At 41.3% G+C, this 27,559-nt stretch overlaps 1 protein-coding gene across 1 annotated transcript; it reads left to right on the forward strand.

The window, feature by feature from the left end:
• Positions 1 to 2,969: 2,969 nt before the first annotated feature.
• On the forward strand, positions 2,970 to 8,480 carry DSPP (dentin sialophosphoprotein). The gene is made up of 4 exons (XM_068975740.1): positions 2,970 to 3,020; positions 4,379 to 4,465; positions 4,599 to 5,594; positions 6,159 to 8,480. The coding sequence occupies exons 1-4, from the start codon at positions 2,970 to 2,972 to the stop codon at positions 8,478 to 8,480; spliced, it is 3,456 nt and encodes a 1,151-aa protein (XP_068831841.1).
• Positions 8,481 to 27,559: the final 19,079 nt, after the last annotated feature.

The raw sequence follows: 27,559 nt of genomic DNA on the forward strand, positions 1-27,559 counted from the left end.
TAAACATGGATTTGGGAATTTGATTTAACACATTGCGTGTGTGTGTGTGCAGGCTCAGTCATGTCTGACTCTTTGCTACCCCGTGGACTGTAGCCCATCAGCGTCCTCTGTCCATGGGATTCTCCAGGCAAGAATACTGGAGTGGGTTGCCATTTCCTTCTCCAGGGAATCTTCCCCACCCAGGGACTGAACCATGTTTCCTGGGTCTCCTGCATTGGCAAGTGATTTGATGCACTAAATTACATTTATTCCAAAGTTTGACTAATCTAGTCAGTGATAAGGCCAGGGTTCATATCTGGTCCCAGGGCTCAATATCTGGCCCACATTAGGCCTTCAAATGGTTTTTGAATGAATGAATAAATCTCAATCTACATTTAATTTTTTGGTCCCTGAAAAAAATCAACCTTTGACCTAAAAATTATTATTATTATTTTGCTAATTGACAGTAGGGTTTTAAAACTAGCTTAAAATACTTCTACTTAGGAAATCTGGAGTGTCTACTTCTGTACACACTTTTTCTGTTTCATGATATAATGATAGTTTCAGGAAATAAAAGACACGTTACTAAAAAAATGGCAAACTGAGGTAGAATCTTGGTAATTATCTGCTTTGATTAGTTTTGATAAACATTAGACAACCCAGATATAAATATCTACCAGGTGACTCAGCGGTAAAGAATCTGCCTGAGATGCAGGAGACCTAGGTTCGAACCCTGGGTCAAGAAGATCCCTTGGAGAAGGAAATGGCTACCCACTCCAATATTCTTGCCTAGAGAATTCCATGAACAGAGGAGCCTGGTGGGCTACAGTTGCAAAGAGTCGGACATGACCAAGTGATTAACACTTGGACTTTGAAACAGGGCTTTAGTTAAACTTGCTTTTCAAGGTTTTATTAACTTGTTCAAGGTAACTAAGTAAAATCTCATTTTATTGGTGATAATACATGAAATCATCTGAAGGGGGTTCGCATGATCCCAAAGCCTCTGCTTTCAGGCTGATAAAACTGAAGCCATTTCTATAGTGTCTTTCATGCCTTTTACTTACCTGTGGATACAGTGACAAGGCGCGCTGTGCGTAGAGCAGTTGTTCTAGAGTAGATCTGAAAGAGAACTAAAGTGGTCAGGTTGATGGACTGCAGTTTAGAGATGGGATACACGTAACTCTGGCCTTCACTATAAGTTCCTTTCCAGGAGATCATGTGTCCTCCAAACCATAGAGTAGACTGGTCTTCTGTAGGGTCTATGTAATAACTATATTTGGGACTGCAGAGGACCTTATAGCCTCTGCTTACTAAACTGCTGCTCTTTCAGAGCCACGCCCCAGAGCTCTGCACTTTGGTGTCCTGAGGTCTCATCAGCCTCATTTTTAATCTCTAGCATTTTTAAAGGAAGTTTAGCTACTTTTGGCTTTCTACTGAACAGCTCTAAGAGTAAGCACATTTTCCCCGCCTCCTCAGTAACTCTGAAACTGGATTTTCTCCTCTGTGAAAAGTGCCAATTCTCCTAAGACAGTTGATATTCATGGAGACTTTATTATGCTTCCCCTATCAACATTAAAATCAATCTAGGCTATCTTATGATCTACAGTATTATAATCTCAAAATCCAGTGGGAGTGCATGAAACAGAGGTAAAATTCTTCCTTCCTTTCTATAGGACTAGCATCATTATGTCAAGAAATACAGTTTGTAGTAAATAGCTATTTAAAATTTTGATTCTCATGAACTCAGTATCTATCTCAATATACACAAAATGTATGCTAGACTAATTCTGAAGGTGAATTCTAACAGGAGTGAAGGGTCAAGTCTTCAGAAGTCCCACATAATAATTGCTATCATTTATTAAGAGATGGTTAAATAGCCGGAACGATGCTACACACTGCTTACAGTAGTAAGTGTTTATTTATCCACAGTGTTCACAAAATGGCTTTTGCTATGCTATGTTTTAGAATACTGTGATCACCAAGACAGTCTCCTGGACCTCAGGAGCTCTCAGTAGGGCAGAGGAACATATAAGTAGCTGCCAGCCTACTCGAAAACAGTGAAAACAGCTCAGTTCTGGCAGTGCAGTGCTACCAGCTTCTGCCAGGTATAAGGAGGAGAGAGACACCAAATAACCTTAAAAAAAATTGGCTGTACCCCGTGGCATTTAGGACCCTAGTTCCCCAATCAGGTATGGAACCTGTGCCTCCTCATTGGAAGGGAGAGTCTTAAACTCTGGACCATCAGGGAAATCCCACCAAATGAGCTTTGACTTGGAGCCAGAGAAAGCTCCTCAGAGAAAAATCTTCTGCTAAGATAATTGGGATAATCCTACAGTGCAGCTATTATTATCCTAGACCAAGGAATCAAATGCTTAAGAAACCTACTTAAATTCTTCAAGCTCGCACATCAAGTAACAAAGATAGAATTGGAACCTAGGTCTCTGCATCCAAACTCCATATCCTTTCGTCTTCGTGCTGGCAATTTCTTTTCTGTACAGTCTAGTGTAGCCCAGACACGTGTGGATTTGGGGTGGGAATCATAAATCCTTCATCTATTAAGTATACTCTTAGCAGAATTAGTTGATCCTTGATGAAAACTATTCAGAAGAGATGTTATTGCTAGCAGGAACAACAGAAGGAGAAAGATATAGTTATGGCTTTTGTAACTGTCTGGCTGTACGCCTTCACTGGAAAACCACCGAGTTAGGCAGCTCATCATCACGCTGAGCTGGATAATGCCCGTGCATGTCTGTGACCCCACTCCTGGTGTGTACTGACTACAGACAACATGTGTGTACTCAAGTGTGTACTGGAACATTGAGTCTTGGCTGCTTCTTCTCATGTTGTGTTCATACTCCTTACCCAGGAAAGAGGCACATGCTTAGAGACCAAAATAATGCATTATATGGTTATCATCTTTTGCTTTATAAGTAATTTTTTACTGTTCTTTTTTCTCCCATAACAGCCACTGATTAATATTCCTATAGAAAATGAAGATCATTGTATATTTTTGCATTTGGGCAGTAGCATGGGCCATTCCAGTAAGTATGCCTTCCTCAAAAAACCCTTCTTACTTTACTATCTCTCTTAACACACACGCATATATGTGTATACACACACACACACACACACACACACACACACACATATATATGTGTGTGTGTATATTTTTTTCTTGAGATCTTGCAGATCAGCTGACCCTACCCTTTTAGATTTGCATGAAAGACTTTATAGGACCTGTTTGGGGTCTCAACAAAACTAAATACACACTCCAACTCATGCTCCCAGTCTTCTAAGTGAAACTCCTGTCTTGTTGGAAGGATTGTTATTTTTAAAACTCATTCAGATTAATTTACATTTAATGCTTAGAAGTTGTGGAGCCTGTCCATCTTTGCTCATGCCCTGTGAATTTCATTCTAATTATCAATGAAGCCTTGTTTAAGAAGGTTTCAAGAAAGAAAAATAGGAAAAAAATCACATTTTTTTCAGCAAAGGGAAAACTAATGTTTCACTCAGAAAGTTAAATTTGAAAGATAAGCACCAGCAAAGATAAATTAGGAAAATTAAGTCATTTGTAATTTTATTAGCCAGCTGCTACAGTTACCATTTTGATATGCTTTCCTCATGGTATTTCTGTAGTTGAGATTTGCTTAACTCTTTCTGTTGTGCTCCTGAAGGCACAGAAGTAGCATAGGCTTGCCTTTGTTTCTGCCCTGGTTTTGGTCAGACCTACTATTCTCTTAGGTGTTTTGGCCAAGATTATTCTTAGGGTGGATCTGGTGCTGCTACAAGAAACTTGTCAGACAGAAACACCAAAGGTCTGTCTCCTCATTTTTTCAATGTCATTTTTATTTAAATTTATTTATATATTGTTTATTTACAGTATTATATTAGTTTCAGATATGCAACATAGTGATTCAGTATTTTTACAGATTATGCCTTATTAAAAGTTATTACAAGATAATGACTATAGTTCCCTGTGCTACACAATATATCCTTGTTGCTCGTTTATTTTTTTTAGGTAATCTTCTTTCTTTTTTATTTTTAAAATTATGTAAGTGTGATAACACATTTACAGGCTGTCTCCTCATCTTTAATAAAAGACTATTTCCTTTCTAGTGTTGAGATAAGTGATCTGGTTAAAACCTTGGTAAAATTGGTAATATTATTATGAAAAATATCTATATGCCAAGTTTAAATTCTATGGAATTCATGTAACAAGTCACTTTTCTTTTGTACCCAACTAGATCATACTTTGGCCTTTGTGTTATATCTTTTTTCCTTCATTTAGGGATAATATGTGTGTGCGTGTGTCTGTGCACATGTGTGTGAGCACATGTGTGCACACATGTACACAAAATAAGAATATGTTCAATTTCCAGTATTTTCACTTTGGTAGGTCCCTCAAATCAAGCCGTTGGAGAGACATGCTGTTGACAAAACTGTGAATTTAAATCTTCTAGCAAAATCAAAAGTGCCAATACAGGTATAAGATGTAAAATGTATTTCTAAATTCTTTTAGATTCCATTAACTTCCAGAAATTTGATGCTCATCTTTTCAGTTTGCTTTACTTTAAGATGATATCCACAACTTAATATGAATTATTTCTCTTTTGCAGGATGCATTAAATGCCAATGATACCACCAAAGAAAGTGGTGGCCTCATGCATGAAAATGATCGAGAAAGGCCACAGGATATCCAAGATGGTTACAAAGGAGAGAGAAATGGTTCTGAGTGGGCAGAGGTGGGAGGGAAAAGTTCTTCTACAGGTTCCGTGTTAGTAAATGAAAAGGGGAATACAGAGGATCTAAAGGGGAGCACAGGAAAACCAGAAACATACAACCAGGATGGGATCCAAGGACAAGAAGACAGCATCACTGCAAATGGCCTCAGGGGACAAGTAAGCATCATCCACGATGCTGGAGCAGCAAATGGGAGCCATATTGATGGGATTACTGAGAACAATTCCCAAAATGCAGCTGTTGGAAATACAAGTCAAAGTGAGGACGCCACTGTTGTCCAAGAAGATGGACATCAAGTAGCTGGAAGCAGTAATAGTACAGGTCAGGAGGTGGAAATCAATGGGAGTTCCTGTAGAAATGGGGCTGACACAAGTGAAACAACACCTCAGAGAGACGAGAGAAGTGGGAATGAGGAGGCAGGGGTATTGCCAGGGGGGAGTGGAGCTGGAAATGGAGAAGATGTTGGTTTGGATAATTTTGAAGGAAGTCCTAGTGGGAATGGAGCAGATGAAGATGAAGACAAGGGCTCTGGTGATGATGAAGGTAAAGAAATAGGGAATGGAGAAAAGGGTAGTGATACCAGCAAGGGCCAGGAGGGTCAGTCTCATGGAGAAGAGGCTGATGAGGACAATAGCTTAGGTCAAAATTCAGTTAGTAGTGAAGATGATGGCCCTGGGGACAAAGAAGACACCCATGTCATTGATGGAGACAACATCTCCAAGAGTGAGGAAGATTCTGCCGGTATTCCAGAAAACAATGATAGCCAGAAAACAGAGGATACTCAAAAACCCAGTCACAGAGAGAACAAAGCTGTGGAAAACAGAATCACTGAAAAGTCAGATCCACCTGCTATTGGGAAGAGCCACGATAAGGTTAGCTTGTGAAGCTGGTTTATTTCAATGGCAGTTTAACTCCTCCCCTTCCCTTAATGATGGTGTGTGTGCATGCCCAGTCACTCAGTTGTGTCAGCTCTTTGCAATCCCATAGACTGTAGTCTGTCAGACTCCTCTGCCCATGATGGTAGCACAAAAATAAATCATGATGAACAGTCATGTATTTTTGCACCTAAATCACTTGAATATTCAATGGGGGGAAGCTAGAGTCCTTATTAGACATTGCTATGGAACAATTTTAAAAAGTTGAAATTTCTGAAGATTTGGTTACAGTTCTTCAAAAGTCTTATGCTAAATAATTAATGCATCATGTAACTATTTACAAAAGTTCCTACTGGATAAAAACATGAATGGGATGGTCTATAATCTAAACACTAGAGTACTTTCAAGTACAATAAAGCACATTTTCACAGACAGGTGTTTCTGAAGTACTGGAATCCCAACTCCTGTTCTCTGGCCAATTTCCCCAGTCTTCCTCAGACCAATGCAATTTTGCAGCATAACATTCACTGATTAATCATTCTTTTCTCCATCTTTCCATAGGGAATGGAAATGGAAAGTCCCAGCAGTGGCCACAGAAACAATGTTACCAAAGAAGCTGGGAAAGTGAATGAAGATAAAGAGAGTAAAGGCCAACATGGAATGATTGTGGGCAAAGGAAATGTCAAGAGACAAGGAGAGATTGACATTATACAAGGAGCTGGCCAGAAACTGGAATCTGGAAATAAGCTTGGACCCAGCAAAACACACAGTGACAGTAACAGTGATGGATATGACAGTTATGAGTTTGATGGTGAATCCATGCAAGGAGATGATCCCAACAGCAGTGATGAGTCTAATGGCAGTGATGATGCCAATTCTGAAGATGATAATAATCACAGTAGCCGAGGAGATACTTCTTATAACTCTGATGAATCAAATGACAATGGCAATGACAGTGGCTCAAAAGGAGATGATGATGGTAGTGATAACACATCAGATGCTAATGATAATGATAGTGATGGCAATGATAACAATGGAGGTGATGACAATGGCAAATCAGGCAACAGCAAAGATACATCAGACAGCAGCGACAGCAGTGACAGTAATGACAGCAGCGACAGCAGTGACAGTGACAGTAAATCAGACAGTGACAGCAGTGACAGCAGCGACAGCAGTGACAGCAGTGACAGTAATGATAGCAGTGACAGCAGTGACAGCAGTGACACTGATAGCAGTGACAGCAGTGATAGTAGTGACAGCAGTGAGAGCAGTGACAGCAGTGACAGTGACAGTAAATCAGACAGTGACAGCAGTGACAGCAGCGACAGCAGTGACAGCAGTGACAGTAATGACAGCAGTGACAGCAGTGACAGCAGTGACACTGATAGCAGTGACAGCAGAGATAGTAGTGACAGCAGTGAGAGCAGTGACAGCAGTGACAGTGACAGTAAATCAGATAGTGACAGCAGTGACACTGATAGCAGTGACAGCAGTGACAGTGACAGTAAATCAGACAGTGACAGCAGTGACAGTAATGACAGCAGTGACAGCAGTGACAGTGACAGTAAATCAGACAGTGACAGCAGCGACAGTAGTGACAGCAGTGACAGTGACAGTAAATCAGACAGTGACAGCAGCGACAGCAGTGACAGCAGTGACAGTAGTGACAGCAGCGACAGTAGTGATAGCAGTGACAGCAGTGACAGTGACAGTAAATCAGACAGTGACAGCAGCGACAGCAGCGACAGCAGTGACAGTAGTGACAGCAGCGATAGTAGTGATAGCAGTGACAGCAGTGACAGTAACAGTAAATCAGACAGTGACAGTAATGACAGCAGTGACAGCAGCGACAGTAGTGACAGCAGTGACAGTGACAGTAAATCAGACAGTGACAGCAGCGACAGCAGCGACAGCAGCGACAGCAGTGACAGCAGTGACAGTAGTGACAGCAGCGACAGCAGTGACAGCAGTGACAGTAGTGACAGCAGCGATAGTAGTGATAGCAGTGACAGCAGTGACAGTGACAGTAAATCAGACAGTGACAGTAATGACAGCAGTGACAGCAGTGACAGTAGTGACAGCAGCGATAGTAGTGATAGCAGTGACAGCAGTGACAGTGACAGTAAATCAGACAGTGACAGTAATGACAGCAGTGACAGCAGTGACAGTAGTGACAGCAGCGATAGTAGTGATAGCAGTGACAGCAGTGACAGTGACAGTAAATCAGACAGTAGCGACAGTAGTGACAGCAAGTCAGACAGTAGTGACAGTAGTGACAGCAGTGATAGTAGTGACAGCAAATCAGACAGCAGTGACAGCAGCAATAGCAGTGACAGTGACAGTAAATCAGACAGTGACAGCAGCGACAGCAGTGACAGGAGCGACAGCAGTGACAGTAGTGACAGCAGTGACAGCAGTGACAGCAGTGACAGCAGCGACAGTGACAGTAAATCAGACAGTGACAGCAGCGATAGTAGTGACAGCAATGATAGCGACACTAAATCCGACAGTGACAGCAGCAACAGCAGTGACAGCAGCGACAGCAGCGACAGCAGTGACAGCGACACTAAATCCGACAGTGACAGCAGCGACAGCAGCGACAGCAGCGACAGCAGCGACAGTAGTGACAGCAGCGACAGTAGTGACAGCGACACTAAATCCAACAGTGACAGCAGCGACAGCAGCGACAGCAGTGACAGTGACAGTAAATCCGACAGCGACAGCAGCGACAGCAACGACAGCAACACTAAATCCGACAGTGACAGCAGCGACGGCAGCGACAGCGAGAGCAAGTCTGGTAATGGCAACAACAATGGAGGTAGTAGCGACAGTGATAGTGACAGCGAAGGCAGTGACAGTAATCACTCAACAAGTGACGATTAGAACTAAAGAAAACCCCACAAGATGCCTTTTGTGAAAACTCTGGTGAGTAATCGATAGGAAATACAGATTTCCAGGAAAGTAAAGAAGGGGGAGGAATAAAGAGAAGACCTATGTAAAGATCCATACATCTACAGACACAAGGAAAGAGTCAAGTTGTCGGATTCAGGACCGGGTTCCAACACCCTCAGAGAGAGAATCTGACTGTACATGCATGTTAAATATATTCTGAAAAGATTTTGTTAAAAGTGTAAATGCAAACATAGAAGAACAATTAAAATGTTCTTTAGTACTTTACACAGAAACCTCAAGTAATCACATACTAATACAGTTTAAATGCCAAGTGCTTTAGAAAATGTATTAGCACACAAACACATCTTATAAATAACCAGGGGCATTGGCCTAATCTTGCAGTAATTATATCTATATTCTGAGTAGATGGTCTGCTTACAGCTGAGTAAAAGATGCTCTCATCATGATCTCCAGCTTGGCTACAATTCATTTGCTTGTTCTAAAGAAGAAATATATTGCAACATAAAAAAGAAAATCACAGTAACCATTTAATTTACCCAAAACATGAGAATAATCTTTGTAATTAGTGAGTAGAGTAATTACAAATCATGGAAATTCTAAAGAGTTCTAGACAGAAAAGAATTTAGAGGCTCGTTTAAACAGCAAAATCTCACATACAAGATCACATTCCTGCAAAGCACTGCTGGAAATGCAGCATAAAGTTCGTAAAATTATTGACGAAAACTGAGGCAGTATTTAGAACATGCCTTGCCTCAAGTTGCCACTCTCCAACTATTAATAAATAAACGAATTCATGAATGAAGGGCTCTTGGAGGGCATGCACTTTTTGAACTCTGTTCAGAACTCTGGTAAGAGGATTTAGTTGTCTTCCTCAATCTTGGGCTTGCCTAGTGGATCAGCTGGTAAAGAATCCGCCTGCAATGCAGGAGATCTGGGGTTTGATCCCTGGGTTGGGAAGATCCACTGGAGAAGGGAATGGCTACCCACTCCAGTATACTGGCCTGGAGAATCCCAGGGACTGTTACAGTACATGGGGTCGCAAAGAGTCGGACACGATTGAGCTACTTTCACTTTTACTTTCCTCAGTCTCACCAAGTCAAACCTGGTTCATATTTGCTTTTAAATCCCCATAGACCAAAATTCCCAAATCAGACCCTGAGACTCCCTATTAATCTCTTTAATAAAGCCAAACAGTTGGTCTGGAAACTGCTCACTTTGTTAAAAATCTGAGAGTCACTTGTTGTTGTTCAGCTGCTCAGTTATGTCCAACTCTTTGCGACCCCATAGACTGCAGCTAACCAGGCTTCCCTATCCTTCACCATCTCCCAGAGTTTGCTCAAACTCATGTCCATTGAGTGGGTGATGCCACCCAACCATCTCGTCCTCTGCCATCCCCTTCTCCTCCTGCCTTTAATATCTCCCAGCATCAGCGTCTTTTCCAATGAGTCAGTTCTTCCCATGTGTGGCCAAAGTATTAGAGTTTCAGCTTCAGCATCCATCCTTCCAGTGGAATATTAAGGATTGATTTCCTTTAGGATTGACTGGTTAGATCTCCTAGCTGTCCAAGGGACTCTCAAGAGTCTTCTCCAGCACCACAGTTCAAAGGCCTCAATTCTTCAGTGCTCAGCCTTTTTTATTGTCCAGCTCTCACATCCATACGTGACTGCTGGAAAACCCATAACACTGACTATATGGACTTTTGTAGGCAAAGTAATGTTTCTGTTTTTTAATACGCTGTCTAGGACTGTCATTGCTTTTCTTCCAAGAAACAAGCATCTTTTGACCTCATTGCTGCAGCCACAATCTGCAGTGATTTTTGGAGCCTGAGAAAATAAAGTCTGTCACTGTCTCCATTGTTTCCCCATCTATTTGCCATGAAGTGATGGGACTGGATGCTATGATCTTCATTTTTTGAATGTTGAGTTTTAAGCCAGCTTTTTAACTTTCCTCATTCACTTTCATCAAAAGGCTCTTTAACTCCTCCCCACTTTCTGCCATAAAAGGGTAGTGTCATCTGCTTATCTGAGGTTACTGATATTTCTTGCAGCAATCTTGATTCCAGCTTGTGCTTCATCTAGCCTGGCCTTTTGCATGAGGTACTCTGCATATAACTTAAATAAGCACGGTGACAATATACAGCCTTTACGTACTCCTTTCCTGATTTGGGACCAGTCTGTTGTTCCATGTCCGGTTCTAACTGTTGCTTCTTGACCTGCATACAGGTTTCTCAGGAGGCAGGAAAAGTGGTCTGGTATTCCCATCTCTTTAAGAATTTTCCAGAAGTTTGCTGTGATCCACACAGTCAAAGGCTTTAGTGTAGTCAATGAAGCAGAAGTAGATGTTTTTCTGGAATTCTCTAGCTTTTTCTATGGTTCAACGGCTGTTGGCAGTTTGATCTCTGATTCCTCTGCTTTTCTTAACCCAGCTTGTACATCTGGAAGTTCTCGATTCATATACTGTTGAAGCCTAGCTTGAAGGATTTTGACGATTACTTTGCTAGCCTGTGAAATGGTGCAATTGTGCGGTAGTCTGAACATTCTTTGGTGCATTCAACTAAAATCTGAGCATGATTTTGCGTGAATGAGGGTAGTTCTTAGTTTTAAGATGAAGTCCTAACCCTAGAACATGAGGATCTTAAAGATGTATGAGACTAGAGTGTGATGTTTAACAGGGTGATATAATTTATCACCCAAACTAGGACAGCCTTGAAAGTGAAAGGGCTGCTATAAATAATTACTTGGGGAAAGGAGGTATAAAATTGGCTTGTCTGGGACTCTGGAAGATATAACAACCATAACCATAAACCTTAGTGTATTATTCAAGATTTAGTAGTGATGATTTGTAAGTTCCCTCTTTTTCTACTTTGGTAATTATTTTGCATTTGTTCTAATTCAAAGGTAAAATTCTATATGGCAAAGTTTTGAATGCAGCTTCTTTAATGTTAATTTTCAACCAGTTATTAGTTGACAATTTATTTTCTGCGACTAGGCATATTTTACACAAAGAGTTTCAGTAGGGTTTTTTTCTCCTTCATTTATGCAAGATATTCTTAATTAAGAGATCAATATTGCAAGTAATAATGCTGATGGCTTTAAAAATTCAGCTATTAATATATTACTTGGTAACTCATAATACTGTAAAATTTCAGATTTCTACTATATTATAGTCATGAAAATGACTCCAAACTTCTTCCCTTAAAATATGCTCTAGACTTTTAATTCCTTTAGGCTTCAGGATTTTTTGTTTTTCCCAATTTGTACATTGTGGCTTCTAGTAATTGTCCTACTTATTTCAAAATGTTGTCATGGGCATTAAGTCAGGCAATGAATATGAAACTCTTTGTAAATTATATGATATACAAATGAGAGAAAATGAATTTTGGTGCTATAATAAACATCTATTTATATGACTATCAACAAGAAAATGCCCTTCATCTTAATGAGTTTGTGAGTACTTACTTCCTCTATCATATTTTAAAAAAATAGTTTTTTTTTTCAGTCCACCTCGAGGCTTGTAGGATTTCAATTCCCCATCCAGAGACTAAATGTGGGCCCAAGCAGTGAAAGCACCAAGTCCTAACAATTGAACAGCCAAGAAATTCCCTAAAATTAATTGAAAAATTTATATATATATATACACACGCACACAAAATAAAAATTTTAAACACAATGAAAAGGTATACAAAAATATGATGCTCTGAAGATTTGATGTTTTTGAACTGTGGTGTTGGAGAAGACTCTTGAAAGTCTCTTGGACTGCAAGGAGATCCAACCAGTCTATCCTAAAGGAAATTGGTCCTGAATATTCATTGGAAGGACTGATGCTGAAGCTGAAACTCCAATACTTTGGCCACCTGATGCAAAGAACTGATTCACTAGAAAAGACCCTGATGCTGGGAAAAATTGAAGGTGGGAGGAGAAGGGGATGAGAGAGGATGAGATGGTTGGATGGCATCACCGACTCAATGGACATGAGTTTGAGTAAGCTCCAGGAATTGGTAATGGACAGGGAAGCCTGGTGTGCTGCAGTCCATGGGGGTCACAGACTTGGACATGACTGAGCGACTGAACTGACTATCATTCCAGACTCCCCGTCTTCTATTTTTCTTCCCTAGAGCCAATTCCCATTACTACAATTAATATCTCGCAGAGATTTTCATAAATATTCTATGCACATATAAACAGGTATATCCCCCTTTTAAAAACACGTGGAAGTCTACCACACATGATGTGTTTAACTTTCTCTTTTTGAATATGGGTTCATTACACACAGACTGACATTCTCTTCCCAGCCGTTTTGTATTTCATTTTATGAAATGTCTTAGGTGTTTCACCTGTCCCTATTTTTCTGTCACCCTTTCTTTCTAGTTGAGAAACTTTGCAGGTGTCACCTGAGTCAAGCTGGATAAATTTCCAGTCAGTTCTTATAAAGACTTTACTAGAAAAGGTGTTTCTGGTCTGGGTGTTGGGATGGATGTTGTTTTGAATCTACGACCGATGTCAGAAATCAGGAAGTAAGACTATGGTCCTGATTTCCTCTGTAATCATGTCTGCTTTGACCTCCATTTGTGTTGCAGGTAAAAATGAAGGAGACACTCACAGAGAATGTCTCAAAAGCAGATTCTTTTAACACAAGAAGTCTGGTATTAGAAAATAAAATTGCTATTCAGTTACTCTGTGGGTTAAAGATTAATGAACTATCTGCTAATTATTGCCCATCAGAGCCTTATTTTTTTTTTTAAACTGCAGGTTTCCACTCATTTAGTCAATCATGATATCATGACTCATGAGTACCACTTTGCAAAATGAAAGAATAAGAAAGAAAAACCTTTAGTGCACAATGTGTAGTGTTCTGTGCAACGATGTTATTTGTCTCTGTATGCTTACATACACAAATGTGTTTAAATATGCGTATGCTGTTGATTGCAGTAAAAAAAGATGCAAAAGTCATTGGTTTGGAAAAGTGTTATAAAACATTATTACTGCTAGTAATCATTATGGGTTTACTTTTCATCTTCACTTTTCTCCTTACAAACCTCTAAGTCTCTTTCCTACTTTCGAAGTGGTGTTTTTAAAAAAACAATAGAACAAGAAAGAGTGATATGTGTGCCGAGGGGTGGGGGAAGGGTGGCGGCGGGGGACCGGTAGTAAAAGAGCCGAGGTAACAGTGCCATCTTTTGAACAAGAGGCTGTCATGATGCTGATGGTGGGTTTATTGGGATTTTAAGGTTTCATGTTTGTTGCATGAATTACGGCACGTATGACTGAGATGCATGCATGCTCAGTCACTCAGTCATGTTCGACTCTTTGTGACCCCATGGATCATAGCCCACTGGGCTCCTCTGTCCATGGGATTCTTCTGGCAAGAATACTGTAGAGGGTTGCCATGCCCTCCTCCAGGGGATCTTCCCCACCCAGGAATCAAACCCACAACTTCTGCATAGCAGGCAGATTCTTTACCCCTGAGAAACTCAGGAAGCCTATGATTAAGGTGCATGATTTTAAAACTGGCTCTCAGAGGTCATCTTACCCTTCACCTGACCCAGAAATTTCTTCTGCACCTACTCATACCACAAATCAAAAAAATGTAGTAAGTGTTTTTTTTTTTGTTGTTGTTGTTGTTGTTTTTTGCTATAAAATCTATTTTCTAAAGCAGATTATGAAAAAGATAACCTTTAGAGAGTCCTCACCTCACCACAGAAATAGATTTTAAATTATCAATTGGAATGGAATTTCCCAGAAGTCAAATTTGCTTTATGATTTGTAATGGAAGTTCTGAAAAACTGTAGCCCAAAATAACCAAGAACGATTTTCTTCTCCCTAAAAGGAGCAGAAACAGAACAGAAAAGCCCAGGCACGGATGAAAATATCATTGTGTTCTCACAGTGATCCTTTCCCTGCTGCTTGTAAGCAAATCCTCTGGAGAGTGAAACAAGCCAATAACTCAATGTTCCCAACCCCTCCCCTCTGAACAGGGATCTTGGGTTCAAACTGAAAAAAAAAAGAAAGAAAGAAAAAGGAATACAAGCCTTAACTCCTACAGGGCACTCATGTAGCTCAGAAAATGGTATAAATTCTAAAGGTCACCCATATAGGAGGCTCAGTGGGTTTTCCATCAATTTGCACCTCCCCAAACCCTAGCATGAAACACTGTTATTTACAGAGAGCTGTATCAGAAAGTGCTTCCTTTACTCCCAAGTCCATTATTTGGGGCTTTGCCTCTAGCTAAAGTTCTCCCTGCTTTGCTCTGTTTGTTTTGTTTTTTATTTGCTTTTGGTTGCCCTGGGTCTTTGTTGCTGCCCAGGAACACTCTCTAGCTGCAGTGAGCAGGCTTCTCATTGCAGTGGCTTCCCTTGTTGCCAAGCACAGACTCTAGGGAGCTCGGGTTGCAGTTGTTGCGGCATGAGGGTGCAGTGTCTGTGGCTCCCAGGCTCTAGAGCCCAGGCTCAGTAGCTGTGGTGCACGGACTTAGTTGCTCCATGGCATGTGGGATTTTCTTGCATCAGGGATCAAACCTGTGTCTCCTGCATTGACAGGCGGATTCTTATCCACTGTACCAGCAGGGAAGTTCACCTCCTTTACTCTTTCCTTCTTTTCCTCCTTAGTATTTCCCCTCTGCATCTTCCCTTCAAACAGATGAAGAAGTGTCCGTGGGGAGAAAAACACTTTGTCCCTTGCAGAATTTAATTCCCACACATGACCCTGTGTGAGGCCCCAGTCAAACCCGCTTGCCAGTGACTACTCTGCCTGAACTTGTATCACTGGCTCATTTGCCTGCTCCCAAGAGTTCAGTCACAACCAGCGGGTCCTGGCTCCTACCTTCTTAGTGTCAATACTTTCCGTAGTTGAAACCATGAAATCTTCCTTGCTATCCTCACTCGATCTGAACTGAAGGCAGGAGATACTGAGGCTCTAACCAACCAACAATTGTGCTTGGCACCAAAGTGCATTCAATACGTTTTGTCTCATCCTAATATCCTGAGTCCCTTCAATGGATTCTTACCTTGTCCTCAAGCAACAATCTCCTTTCCCCTTTCTAAGTGGGCTTCCTCATAGCTTCCTTATCTCATTCTAGATGTACACTGATTAGAATTGTACCCAGCCCTGTCAACTTAAGGAAAGATCCCCTGGAGAAGGAAATGGCAACCCATTCCAGTATTCTTGCCTGGGAAGTTCCATGAACCGAGAAGCCTGGAGGGCCCTCAGTCCATAGGGTCCCAAAGAATCTGACACGACTAAATGACTGAGAGCCTGAGCACACAGGCCCATCAGCTTTGGACAACCAGAAGCAAATTGTCTGATACAATCAGGCTTCCAGACCCAATGCAAGGAAGGAGATTGCCCACCAGAACAGCTTTGGAGTCTTAGCAAAGGAAAATATAGAACTCTTGTGGGATTTGGGGGAAAGGGTGGAATTGAGGTGATATTTAAATGATGTGGATGGTAAAGAATCTGCCTGCAGAGCTGGAGACCTGGATTCAGTCTCTGGGTTGGGAAGATCCCCTGAAGAAAGGAATGGCAACCCACTCCAGTATTCTTGCCTGGAGAAGCCATGGACAGAGGAGCCTGATGAGCTACAGTCCACAGGGTCACAAAGGGTCAGACATGACTGAGGGACTAACACTTTCACTTTTCACTTTAAAGGAAGCTGTGTTTGAGAGGAGCAAAGCAAAGCAGGCTATGGCTAAAGGGGTCAGCATCAGGTTTGGACTGTAAAATAGACCCAGGTTCTTGTGTCCTTGGGAAGTGCCAAGTAAAGTTAAGATGAATGCATACCACTGTGTCTGAATATCTGTACCTGGGTTATAAACTGAGACTCAGTCTTTGTGTCAAAGTGCTTTAGACCTTCTAGGCAAGATTTGTGTGTTTTATTTTTACTGATATAATTTTATTTTATTTTTTGAAAACACAGAAGCTTGGTATTTAGTTATTTTGGCTGTGTCGGGTCTTAGCTGCAGCACTTAGGCTCTTCCTTTTGTATTGTAGGATCTTTTGTCTAGGGAGTCGTGGCACATGGGATCTTAGTTCCTCAACCCAGGATTGAACCCTTGTCCCCTGCAATGCAAGATTAATTCCTAGCTACTGGACCACCAGGGAAGTCTCACTAATATAAGTTTAAAAGACATAGTGTCTGCTAAACTATGGTTTTAGAAAATAAAATTTCACAGTGATTAAATAAGGAGGAGTCTCTGGAGAAGACTCTTGAGAGTTCCTTGGACTGCAAGGAGACAAATCCAGTCAATCCTAAAGGAAATCAACCCTGACTATTCCCTGGAAGGACTGATGATAAAGCTGCAATACTCTGCCTACCTGATGTGAAGAGTTCATTCATTGGGAGAAACCCTGATGCTGGGAAAGACTGAGGGCAAGAGAAGAATGGAACAACAGAGGATGAGATGGTTGGATAGAATTACCAACTCAGTGGACATGAGCTTGAGCAAACTGCTGGAGATGAAGAAGGACAGGGAAGCCTGGCTTGCTGCAGTCCATGGGGTTGCAAAGAGTCAGACACAACTTAGTGACTGAACAACAACAAAAACAGCATTCAGAGTAGGAGGTTGTTAGGACCCTTTATAAATTCAGTGTCCTTGAGAGAGATGTTATTTTCTGTTACGTTTGCAGCTGGCTTCATTTATGTCTGATTTTTTAGTCTGACAAATGTGGGAAATTTTTACTTTCTCAGTCCAAGCTAATTTTTGCTTTCTCAGGAGGTATATTTCTGCTGAAACCAAAAATCTGCTTATCTTGCTAGTCCTTCTCTTATTATGGCAGAATTCCTGGATGCCTGCCTGTTCTTTAAATATCACCCATTCCAGATCACCACCTGTTGGACTTTGCAGAACTTCTGTGATTTGTTTCTTTTTTGCTGCTTATTCTCTGCACCCTGAAAAAAGTCGTGCTGTGTGTGCTGGTCTGCCAAGTGGGCCATAAGGCCCAGAATATCCAGTGGTCCCTGAAATGTCGTTGGCACATAGAATGCTGTTGGAGCCTTTGGCAGGTACCTACAGGTAACTTGCAGCATAATCCTTTAGGGTAATCGAGCAAGGCTCTGCTGTCATTTGCAGATAACTGCCTTCCTTTCAAGAAAGCTCTTGGCCTGCTATGGGGCCTTTGTAGAGACTGAACGATTTACCATGTGACCTGAGCATCCCATTATGAACTAAGCATTACCTGACGTGTGAAGTTACAGAATTAGGCATTTGCAGCAACACTCCATCATCAAATAGAAGTAATGTGTACATGACTGGGTCTGAGCCCTGAAGGCACAAGTAAGTTACATGAAGAAGTGACCCAAATGTTCATGATCCCCACTCCTGCTACACTGCCTTCTCTCTCCTAGCCTGTACCTATGACCTCATGGGGCATTATGTATGACCTGTTGACAGAGGAGTAGAAGACCCAGACCTGGTTTATAGATGGTGCTGCAGAATATCCAAGCACCACCGTCAAGTGGACAGTTGCAGCCCTATAGCTTCTTTCTGGAATAATGCTTGAGGATAGTGGTGAAACAAACCCTCTCAGTGGGCAGAACTTTGGACAGTGCACCTGTTTGTTCACTTCATTCTGAAGAAGAAAAGGGCAAGCATGCACGTTTATCCTGATTCATGGGTGGTGGCCACGGTTTGGTTGGATGATCAGGCACTTGGAAGAAGCGTGTTTGGAAAGTGGATGATGAAGACATTTCAGGAGGAAGTATGTTGAGGGAATCTCTTTTAGTGTGCAAAACCATGAAGATATTTGTGTCCTAGGTAAATGCTCACTGAAGGGTGATGCCAGCAGAGGGGGATTATAATAATCAATAGGATCAGATGACATTCTCTGAACCCCAGTCTGCCTCTTTCTCCAGACCCCTGTCATTGCCCCATGGGGTCATGAGCAAAGAGGCATGATGTCAGCGATGGAAGCTATGCATGGGCTGAGCAACATGGACTCCTCACCAAGACCAACCTGGCCGTGGCCACCACTGAGTGTCTGGTCTCCAGCGACAGATATCAACACTGAGCCCCATATGGCATCATACCCCAAGGTGATCAGCCGACTACCTGGTGCAAGCTGATTGATTGGGTGGTATATGTCATGGGAGGGGTCGTATTTTGTTCTTAATCAAATAGACACTCTAGGTATCAATCTGACTTCTCTACAAGCAATGCTGATGCCCAAACCACCAAACATGGTTTTGGTGTTTAGAATACCTTGTCCACTGCCATGATATTCCACACAGACTTGCTTCTGATCAAGGAACTCAAATCACAGCAAAAGAAGTGCTACAAGGGACCCATGCTTATGGGACTCACTTGTCTTACTATGTCCCCCACCATACTGAAGTACCTGGCTTGACAGGATGGTGGAATCCTCAGTTACAAAGGATTTGAAGACTCAGTTACAAAGCCAGTTAGGTGGCAATACTTTTCTGGGCTGGGGTAAGGTTCTACAGAAATCTGCATATGCTCTAAATCAGTGTACAATATATAATGCAATATCATATTTATATGGTACAATATTATACTTATATGATAGGTTAGATTCATGAGTCTAGTGATCAAGGGGTAGAAACTGTAGTGGCACCACTCACTGTTAATCTTAGCGACCCAACAGCAAAATTTTTGCTTCTTATATGTGTGACTTTATGCTTTGCTGACTTCGATGTTTTCGTTCCAGAGAAGGAAATGCTTCCGCCAGATGACTCAACAATAATTCAATTGAACTGGAGGTTAATACTGCCACCTGGCTACTTGGAGCCCCTCATGACAGATAAAGAAGAGAATTACTGTGTTGGCTGGGGTGACTGATCATAATTACCAGGGGAAGACTGAACTATTATTCAATCATGGAGGTAAGGAAATATATGTCCAGAATACAGCAGATCTGTTAGGATGTCTGTTAGTATTATCATGCCTTCTGATTAAGGCAAATGGAAAACTACAACCACCCAATTCAAACAGGACTACAGATGGTCCAGACCCTTCAAGAATGAAGATTTGGGTGACTTTACTTGGTAAGAAACATGACCAGTTTGGGTGCTTGCTTAAGGCAAAGGAGTCATCAAATGGGTAGTGCATGCATGCCAAGTCATTTCAGTCATGTCCGACTCTTTGAGTCTCCACGGACCGTAGCCTGCCAGGCTCCTCTGTCCATGGGATTCTTCAGGAAAGAATACTGGAGTGGGTTGCCATTTCCTCCTCTAAGGGATCTTCCCAATGCAGGGATAGAACCTGTATCCCTTATGTCTCCTGCATTACAGGTGGATTCTTTACCACTAGTACCACCTGGGAAGTCCTAGAGTAAGTAATAGGAGAAGATATTACAATTATCAACTATGACCACATGACAAGCTACAGAAATAAGAACTGTAACTGTCATGAGTATTTCTCTTATCTTATTATGAATACAGTTGTGTGTGGCTATTATATGTATGGGCTTGCCTGACAGCTCAGATGGTAAAAAATCTGCTTGCAACGCAGGAGACACAGGTTTGATCCCTGGCTCAAGAAGATCCCCTGGAGGAGGGAATGGGTACCCTCTCCATTATTCTTGCCTGGAGAATTCCATGGACAGAGAAGCCTACCAGCTATAGCCCATGGGGTTGCAAAGAGTCAGACGAAACTGAACAATTAACACTTTCACTTTTTTCAAGCTATCCTTGTCTTTTTTTCTCTCTGTTCCCTTACCATGTATCATAAAAAATGTATTGATGTTATATCACTATTTAAGCATTGTTGACTTTTATGGGAAAGAAACACAAAAAGGCAAAATGGTTGTCTGAAGAGGGCTTATAAATAGCTGTGAATAGAAGAGAAGCAAAAGGCAAAGGAGAAAAGGAAAGATATACCCATTTGAATGCACAGTTCCAAAGAATAGCAATGAGAAATAAGAAAGCATCCCTCAGTGATCAATGCACAGAAATAGAGGAAACCAATAAAATGGGAAAGGTTAGAGACTGCTTCAAGAAAATTAGAGATACCAAGGGAACATTTCATGCAAAGATGGGCACAATAAAGGTATGGACCTAACAGAAGCAGAAGATATTAAGAAGAGGTGGTAAGAATACACAGAAGACTATACAAAAAAGATCTTCATGGCCCAGATAAGCACAATGGTGTGATCACCAACCTAGAGCCAGACATCCTGGAATGCAAAGTTAAGTGGGCCTTAGGAAGCATCGACTACAAACAAAGCTAGTGGAGATGATGGAATTCTAGTTGAGCTATTTCAAATCCTAAAAGATGATGCTGTGAAAGTGCTGCACTCAATATGAACTCAATGCCAGCAAATTTGGAAAACTCAGCAGTGGCCACAGGACTGGAAAAGGTCAGTTTTCATTCCAATTCCAAAGAAAGGCAATGCCAAAGAATGTTCAAACTACTTCACAATTGCACTCATCTCACACACTAGTAATGCTCAAAATTCTCCAAGCCAGGCTTCAACAGCATGTGATCTTCCGTGATCTTCCAGATGTTCAAGCTGGATTTAGAAAAAGCAAAGGAACCAGAGATCAAATTGCCAAAATCCATTGGATCATGGAAAAAGCAAGAGAGTTCCAGAAAAATATCTACTTTTGCTTTATTGACTGTGCCAAAGCCATTGACTGTGTGGACCACAACAAACTGTGGAAAATTCTTAAAGAGACGGGAATACCAGACTACCTGATCTGCCTCTTGAGAAATCTATTTGCAGGTCAAGAAGCAACAGTTAGAACTGGACATGGAATAACAGACTGGTTCCAAATTGGGAAAGGAGTACATCAAGGCTGTATATTGTTACCCTGCTTATTTGACTTATATGCAGAGTACATCATGAGAAATGCTGGACTGGATGAAGCACAAGCTGAAATCGCTGGGAGAAATATCAATAACCTCAGATACGCAGATGACACCACCCTTATGGCAGAAAGTGAAGAAGAACTAAAGAGCCTCTTGATGAAAGTGAAAGAGGAGAGTGAAAAAGTTGGCTTAAAACTCAACATTCACCCTAAAGACTCCACCAGAAAATTACTAATCAATGAATATAGTAAAGTTGCAGGATATAAAATCAACACACAGAAATCCCTTTCATTCCTATACACTAATAATGAGAAAATAGAGAAATTAAGGAAACAATCCCATTCATCATTGCAATGAAAAGAATAAAATACTTAGGAATATATCTACCTAAAGAAACTAAAGACCTATATATAGAAAACTATAAAACATTGGTGAAAGAAATCAAAGAGGACACTAATAGATGGAGAAATATACCATGTTCATGGATTGTGAGAATCACTATAGTGAAAATGAGTATACTACCCAAAGCAATCTATAGATTCAATGCAATCCCTATCAAGCTACCAATGGTATTTTTCACATAGCTAGAACAAATAATTTCACAATTTGTATGGAAATACAAAAAACCTCGAATAGTCAAAGCAATCTTGAGAAAGAAGAATGGAACTGGAGGAATCAAGCTGCCTGATTTCAGGCTCTACTACAAAGCCACAGACATCAAGACAGTATGGTACTGACACAAAGACAGAAATATAGGTCAATGGAACAAAATAGAAAGCCCAGAGATAAACCCACACATCTATGTACACCTTATCTTCAACAAAGGAGGCAAGATTATACAATGGAGAAAGACAATCTCTTTAACAAGTGGTGCTGGGAAAACTGGTCAACCACTTGTGAAAGAATGAAACTAGAACACTTTCTAACACCATACACAAAAATAAACTCAAAATGGATTAAATATCTAAACATAAGACCAGAAACTATAAAACTCTTAGAGGAGAACATAGGCAAAACACTCTTTGACATAAATCACAGCAAGATCCTCTAGGACTCACCTCCCAGAATATTGGAAATAAAAGCAAAAATAAACAAGTGGGACCTAATTAAAATTAAAAGCTTCTGCACAACAAAAGAAACTATAGGTGAAAGACAGCAAGGTGAAAAGACAGCCTTCAGAATGGGAGAAAATAATAGCAAATGAAGCAACTGACAAACGACTAATCTCAAAAATATACGAGCAACTTATGCAGCTCAATTCCAGAAAAATAGACTACCCAATCAAAAAATGGGCCAAAGAACTAAATAGACATTTCTCCAAAGAAGACATACAGATGGCTAACAAACACATGAAAAGATGTTCAACATCACTCATTATCAGAGAAATGCAAATCAAGACCACAATGAGGTACCATTTCACGCCAATCAGAATGGCTGCCATCCAAAAGTCTACAAATAATAAACGCTGGAGAGGGTGTGGAGAAAAAGGGACCCTCTTACACTGTTGGTGGGAATGCGAACTAGTACAGCCACTATGGAGAACAGTGTGGAGATTCCTTAAAAAACTGGGAATAGTACTGCCTTATGACCCAGCAATCCCACTGCTGGGCATACACACCGAGGAAATCAGAATTGAAAGAGACACGTGTACCCCAATGTTCATCACAGCACTGTTTATAATAGCCAGGGCATGGAAGCAACCTAGATGTCCCTCAGCAGACAAATGGATAAGAAAGCTGTGGTACATATACACAATGGAGTATTACTCACCATTAAAAAGAATACATTTGAATTAGTTCTAATGAGGTGGATGAAACTGGAGCCGATTATACAGAGTGAAGTAAGCCAGAAAGAAAAACACCAATACAGTATACTAATGCATATATGTGGAATTTAGAAAGATGGTAACGATAACCCAGTATGTGAGACAGCAAAACAGACACAGATGTATAGAACAGTTTTTGGACTCTGTGGGAGAGGGAGAGGGTGGGATGAGTTGAGAGAATGTCATTGAAACATGTATAATATCATATAAGAAATGAATCACCAGTCCAGGTTCGATGTAGGATACAGGATGCTTGGGGCTGGTGCACTGGGATGACCCAGAGGGATGGTATGGGGAGGGAGGTGGGAGGGGGGTTCAGGATTGGGAACATGTATACACCTGTAGTGGATTCATGTTGATGTATGGCAAAACCAATACAATATTGTAAAGTAATTAGCCTCCAATTAAAATAAATAAATTTAAATTTTAAAAAACTTCAACATTCAGAAAACTAAGCTCATGGCATCTGGTCCCATCACTTCATGGCAAATAGATAGGGAAACAGTGACGGACTTTATTTTGGGGGGCTTCAAAATCACTGTAGATGGTGACTGCAGCCATGAAATTAAAAGATGCTTGCTCTTTGGAAGAAAAGTTATGACCAACTTAGACAGTGTATTAAGAAGCAGAGATATCACTTTGCCAACACAGGTCTGTCTAGTCAAAACTCTGCTTTTATGCTGTAAAGAGCAATATTGCATAGGAACCTGGAATGTCAGGTCCATGAATCAAGGCAAATTGGAAGTGGTCAAACAAGAGATGGCAAGGGTGAACGCCGACATTCAAGGAATCAGCGAACTAAAATGGACTGGAATGGGTGGATTTAACTCAGATGACCATTATATCTACTACTGCAGGCAGGAATCTCTCAGAAGAAATGGAGTAGCCATCATGGTCAATGAAAGAGTCTGAAATGCAGTACTTGGATGCAATCTCAAAAACGACAGAATGATCTCTGTTCGTCTCCAAGGCAAACCATTCAATATCACAGTGATCCAGTCTATGCCTCAACCAGTAACACTGAAGAAACTGAAGTTGAACGGTTTTACGAAGACCTACAAGACCTTTTAGAACTATCACCCAAAAAAGATGTCCTTTTCATTATAGCAGACTGGAATGCAAAAATAGGAAGTCAAGAAACACCTGGAGTAACAGGCAAATTTGGCCTTGGAATGCGGAATGAAGCAGGGCAAAGACTAAGAGTTTTGCCAAGAAAATGCACTGGTCATAGCAAACACCCTCTTCCAACAACAAGAGAAGACTCTACACATGGACATCACCAGATGGTCAGCACCGAAATCTGATTGATTATATTCTTTGCAGCCAAAGATGGAGAAGCTCTATACAGTCAACAAAAACAAGACCAGGAGCTGACTGTGGCTCAGATCATGAACTCCTTATTACCAAATTCAGATTCAAATTGAAGAAAGTAGGGAAGACCACTAGACCATTCAGGTATGACCTAAATCAAATTCCTTATGATTATACAGTGGAAGTGAGAAATAGATTTAAAGGCCTAGATCTATGGAGGTGAGAGTTGGACTGTGAAGAAGGCTGAGCAACAAAGAATTGATGCGTTTGAACTGTGGTATTGGAGAAGACTCTTGAAGGTCCCTTGGACTGCAAGGAGATCCAACCAGTCCATTCTGAAGGAGATCAGCCCTGGGATTTCTTTGGAAGGAATGATGCTAAAGCTGAAGCTCCAGTACTTTGGCCACCTCATGTGAAGAATTGACTCATTGGAAAAGACTCTGATTCTGGGAGAGATTGGGGGCAGGAGGAGAAAGGGACGACCCAGGATGAGATGGCTGGATGGCATCACGGACTCAATGGACGTGAGTCTGAGTGAACTCCGGGAGATGGTGATGGACAGAGAGGCCTGGTGTGCTGCGATTCATGGGGTCACAAAGAGTCGGACATGACTGAGTGACTAACTGAACTGAACTGATGAGCTATGGAATGAGGTTAGTGACATTACAGCAGACAGGGGTTAAGACCATCCCCATGGAAAAGAAATGCAAAAAAAGCAAAATGGCTGTCTGGGGAGGCCTTACAAATAGCTGTGAAAAGAAGAGAGGTGAAAAACAAAGGAGAAAAGGAACGATATAAGCATCTGAATGGAGAGTTCCAAAGAGTAGCAAGAAGAGATAAGAAAGACTTCTTCAGGGATCAATGCAAAGAAATAGAGGAAAACAACAGAATGGGAAAGACTAGAGATCTCTTCAAGAAAATTAGAGATACCAAGGGAACATTTCATGCAAAGATGGGCTCGATAAAGGACAGAAATGGTATGGACCTAACAGAAGCAGAAGATGTTAAGAAGAGGTGGCAAGAATACACGGAAGAACTGTACAAAAAAGATCTTCACGACCCAGATAATCATGATGATGTGATAACTCATCCAGAGCCAGACATCTTGAAATGTGAAGTCAAGTGGGCCTTAGAAAGAATCACTATGAACAAAGCTAGTGGAAGTGATGGAATTCCAGTTGAGCTATTTCAAATCCTTAAAGATGATGCTGTGAAAGTGCTGCACTCAACATGCCAGGAAATTTGGAAAACTCAGCAGTGGCCACAGAACTGGAAAAGGTCAGTTTTCATTACAATTCCAAAGAAAGGAAATGCCAAAGAATGCTCAAACTACTGCACAATTGCACTCATCTCACATGCTAGTAAAGTAATGCTCAAAATTCTCCAAGCCAGGCTTCAGCAATTCTTGAACCGTGAACTCCCTGATGTTCAAGCTGGTTTTAGGAAAGGCAGAGGAACCAGAGATCAAGTTGCCAACATCTGCTGGATCATGGCAAAAGCAAGAGAGTTCCAGAAAAACATCTGTTTCTGCTTTATTGACTATGCCAAAGCCTTTGACTGTGTGGATCACAATAAACTGTGGAAAATTCTGAAAGAGATGGGAATACCAGACCACCTGACCTGCCTCTTGAGAAATCTGTATGCAGGTCAGGAAGCAACAGTTAGAACTGGACATGGAACAACAGACTGGTTCCAAATAGGAAAAGGAGTACGTCATGGCTGTATATTGTCAGCCTGCTTATTTAACTTCTATGCAGAGTACATCATGAGAAACGCTGGACTGGAAGAAACACAAGCTGGAATCAAGATTGCTGGGAGAAATATCAATGTACCTCAGATATGCAGATGGCAGAAAGTAAAGAGGAGCTAAAAAGCCTCTTGATAAAAGTGAAACAGAGAGCGAAATAGTTGGCTTAAAACTCAACATTCAGAAAATGAAGATCATGGCATCCGGTCCCATCACTTCATGGGAAATAGATGGGGAAACAGTGGAAACAGTGTCAGACTTTATTTTTTTGGGCTCCAAAATCACTGCAGATGGTGATTGCACCCATGAAATTAAAAGACTCTTGCTCCTTGGAAGAAAAGTTATGACCAACCTAGATAGTATATTCAAAAGCAGAGACATTACTTTGCCGACTAAGGTCCGTCTAGTCAAGGCTATGGTTTTTCCTGTGGTCATGTATGGATGTGAGAGTTGGACTGTGAAGAAAGCTGAGTGTCGAAGAATTGATGCTTTTGAACTGTGGTGTTGGAGAAGACTCTTGAGAGTACCTTGGACTGCAAGGAGATCCAACCAGTCCATTCTGAAGGAGATCAACCCTGGGATTTCTTTGGAAGGAATGATGCTAAAGCTGAAGCTCCAGTACTTTGTCCATCTCATGCGAAGAGTTGACTCATTGTAAAAGACTGTGATGCTGGGAGGGATTGGGGGCAGGAGGAGAAGGGGACGACCGAGGATGAGATGGCTGGATGGCATCACGGACTCGATGGATGTGAGTCTGAGTGAACTCCGGGAGATGATGATGGATAGGGAGGCCTGGCGTACTGCGATTCATGGGTTTGCAAAGAGTCGGACACGACGGAGCGACTGAGCTGAACTGATGTATGGATGTGAGAGTTGGACTATGAAGAAAGCTGAGCACTGCAGAATTGATGCTTTTGAATTGTAGTGTTGGAGAAGACTCTTGAGAATCCTTTGGACTGCAAGGAGATCCAACCAATCCATCCTGAAGGAAATCAGTCCTGAATGTTCTTTGGAAGGACTCGTGCTGAAGCTGAAACTCCAATACTTTGGCCAACTGATGTGAAGAACTGACTCATTGGGAAAGACCCTGATGCTGGAAAAGATTGAAGGCAGGAAGAGAAGGGGATGAAAGAGAATGAGATGGTTGGATGGCATCACTGACTCAATGGATATGAGTTTGAGTAAACTTCTGGAGTTGGTGATGGACAGGGAGGCCGTGCTGCAGTCTATGGGTTTGGAAAGAGTCAGACATGACTGAGCGACAGAATTGAACTGAACTGAATTTTTATGGGACTTAACCTCCATAGTCGTGTACCTAGTCCTATATCTATATCTCTTATATATCTCCCACATCCTATAGGTTCTGTTTCTCTGGTGAACACTGTTACAATAAGTGGTGAAGAGGG

The sequence above is a fragment of the Capricornis sumatraensis genome, chromosome 7 (genome assembly GCF_032405125.1).
Source record: "Capricornis sumatraensis isolate serow.1 chromosome 7, serow.2, whole genome shotgun sequence".
In the NCBI taxonomy this organism is placed as follows: Eukaryota; Metazoa; Chordata; class Mammalia; order Artiodactyla; family Bovidae; genus Capricornis; species Capricornis sumatraensis.

What these genes read in the sequence shown, in the direction of transcription:
- DSPP (XM_068975740.1), top strand. Translation starts at nt 2,970, where the DNA reads ATGAAGATCATTGTATATTTTTGCATTTGGGCAGTAGCATGGGCCATT. An exon ending in CAGTAGCATGGGCCATTCCA is followed by an intron (nt 3,021 to 4,378) that starts GTAAGTATGCCT and finishes TCACTTTGGTAG; the next exon opens with GTCCCTCAAATCAAGCCGTT. An exon ending in AATCAAAAGTGCCAATACAG is followed by an intron (nt 4,466 to 4,598) that starts GTATAAGATGTA and finishes TCTCTTTTGCAG; the next exon opens with GATGCATTAAATGCCAATGA.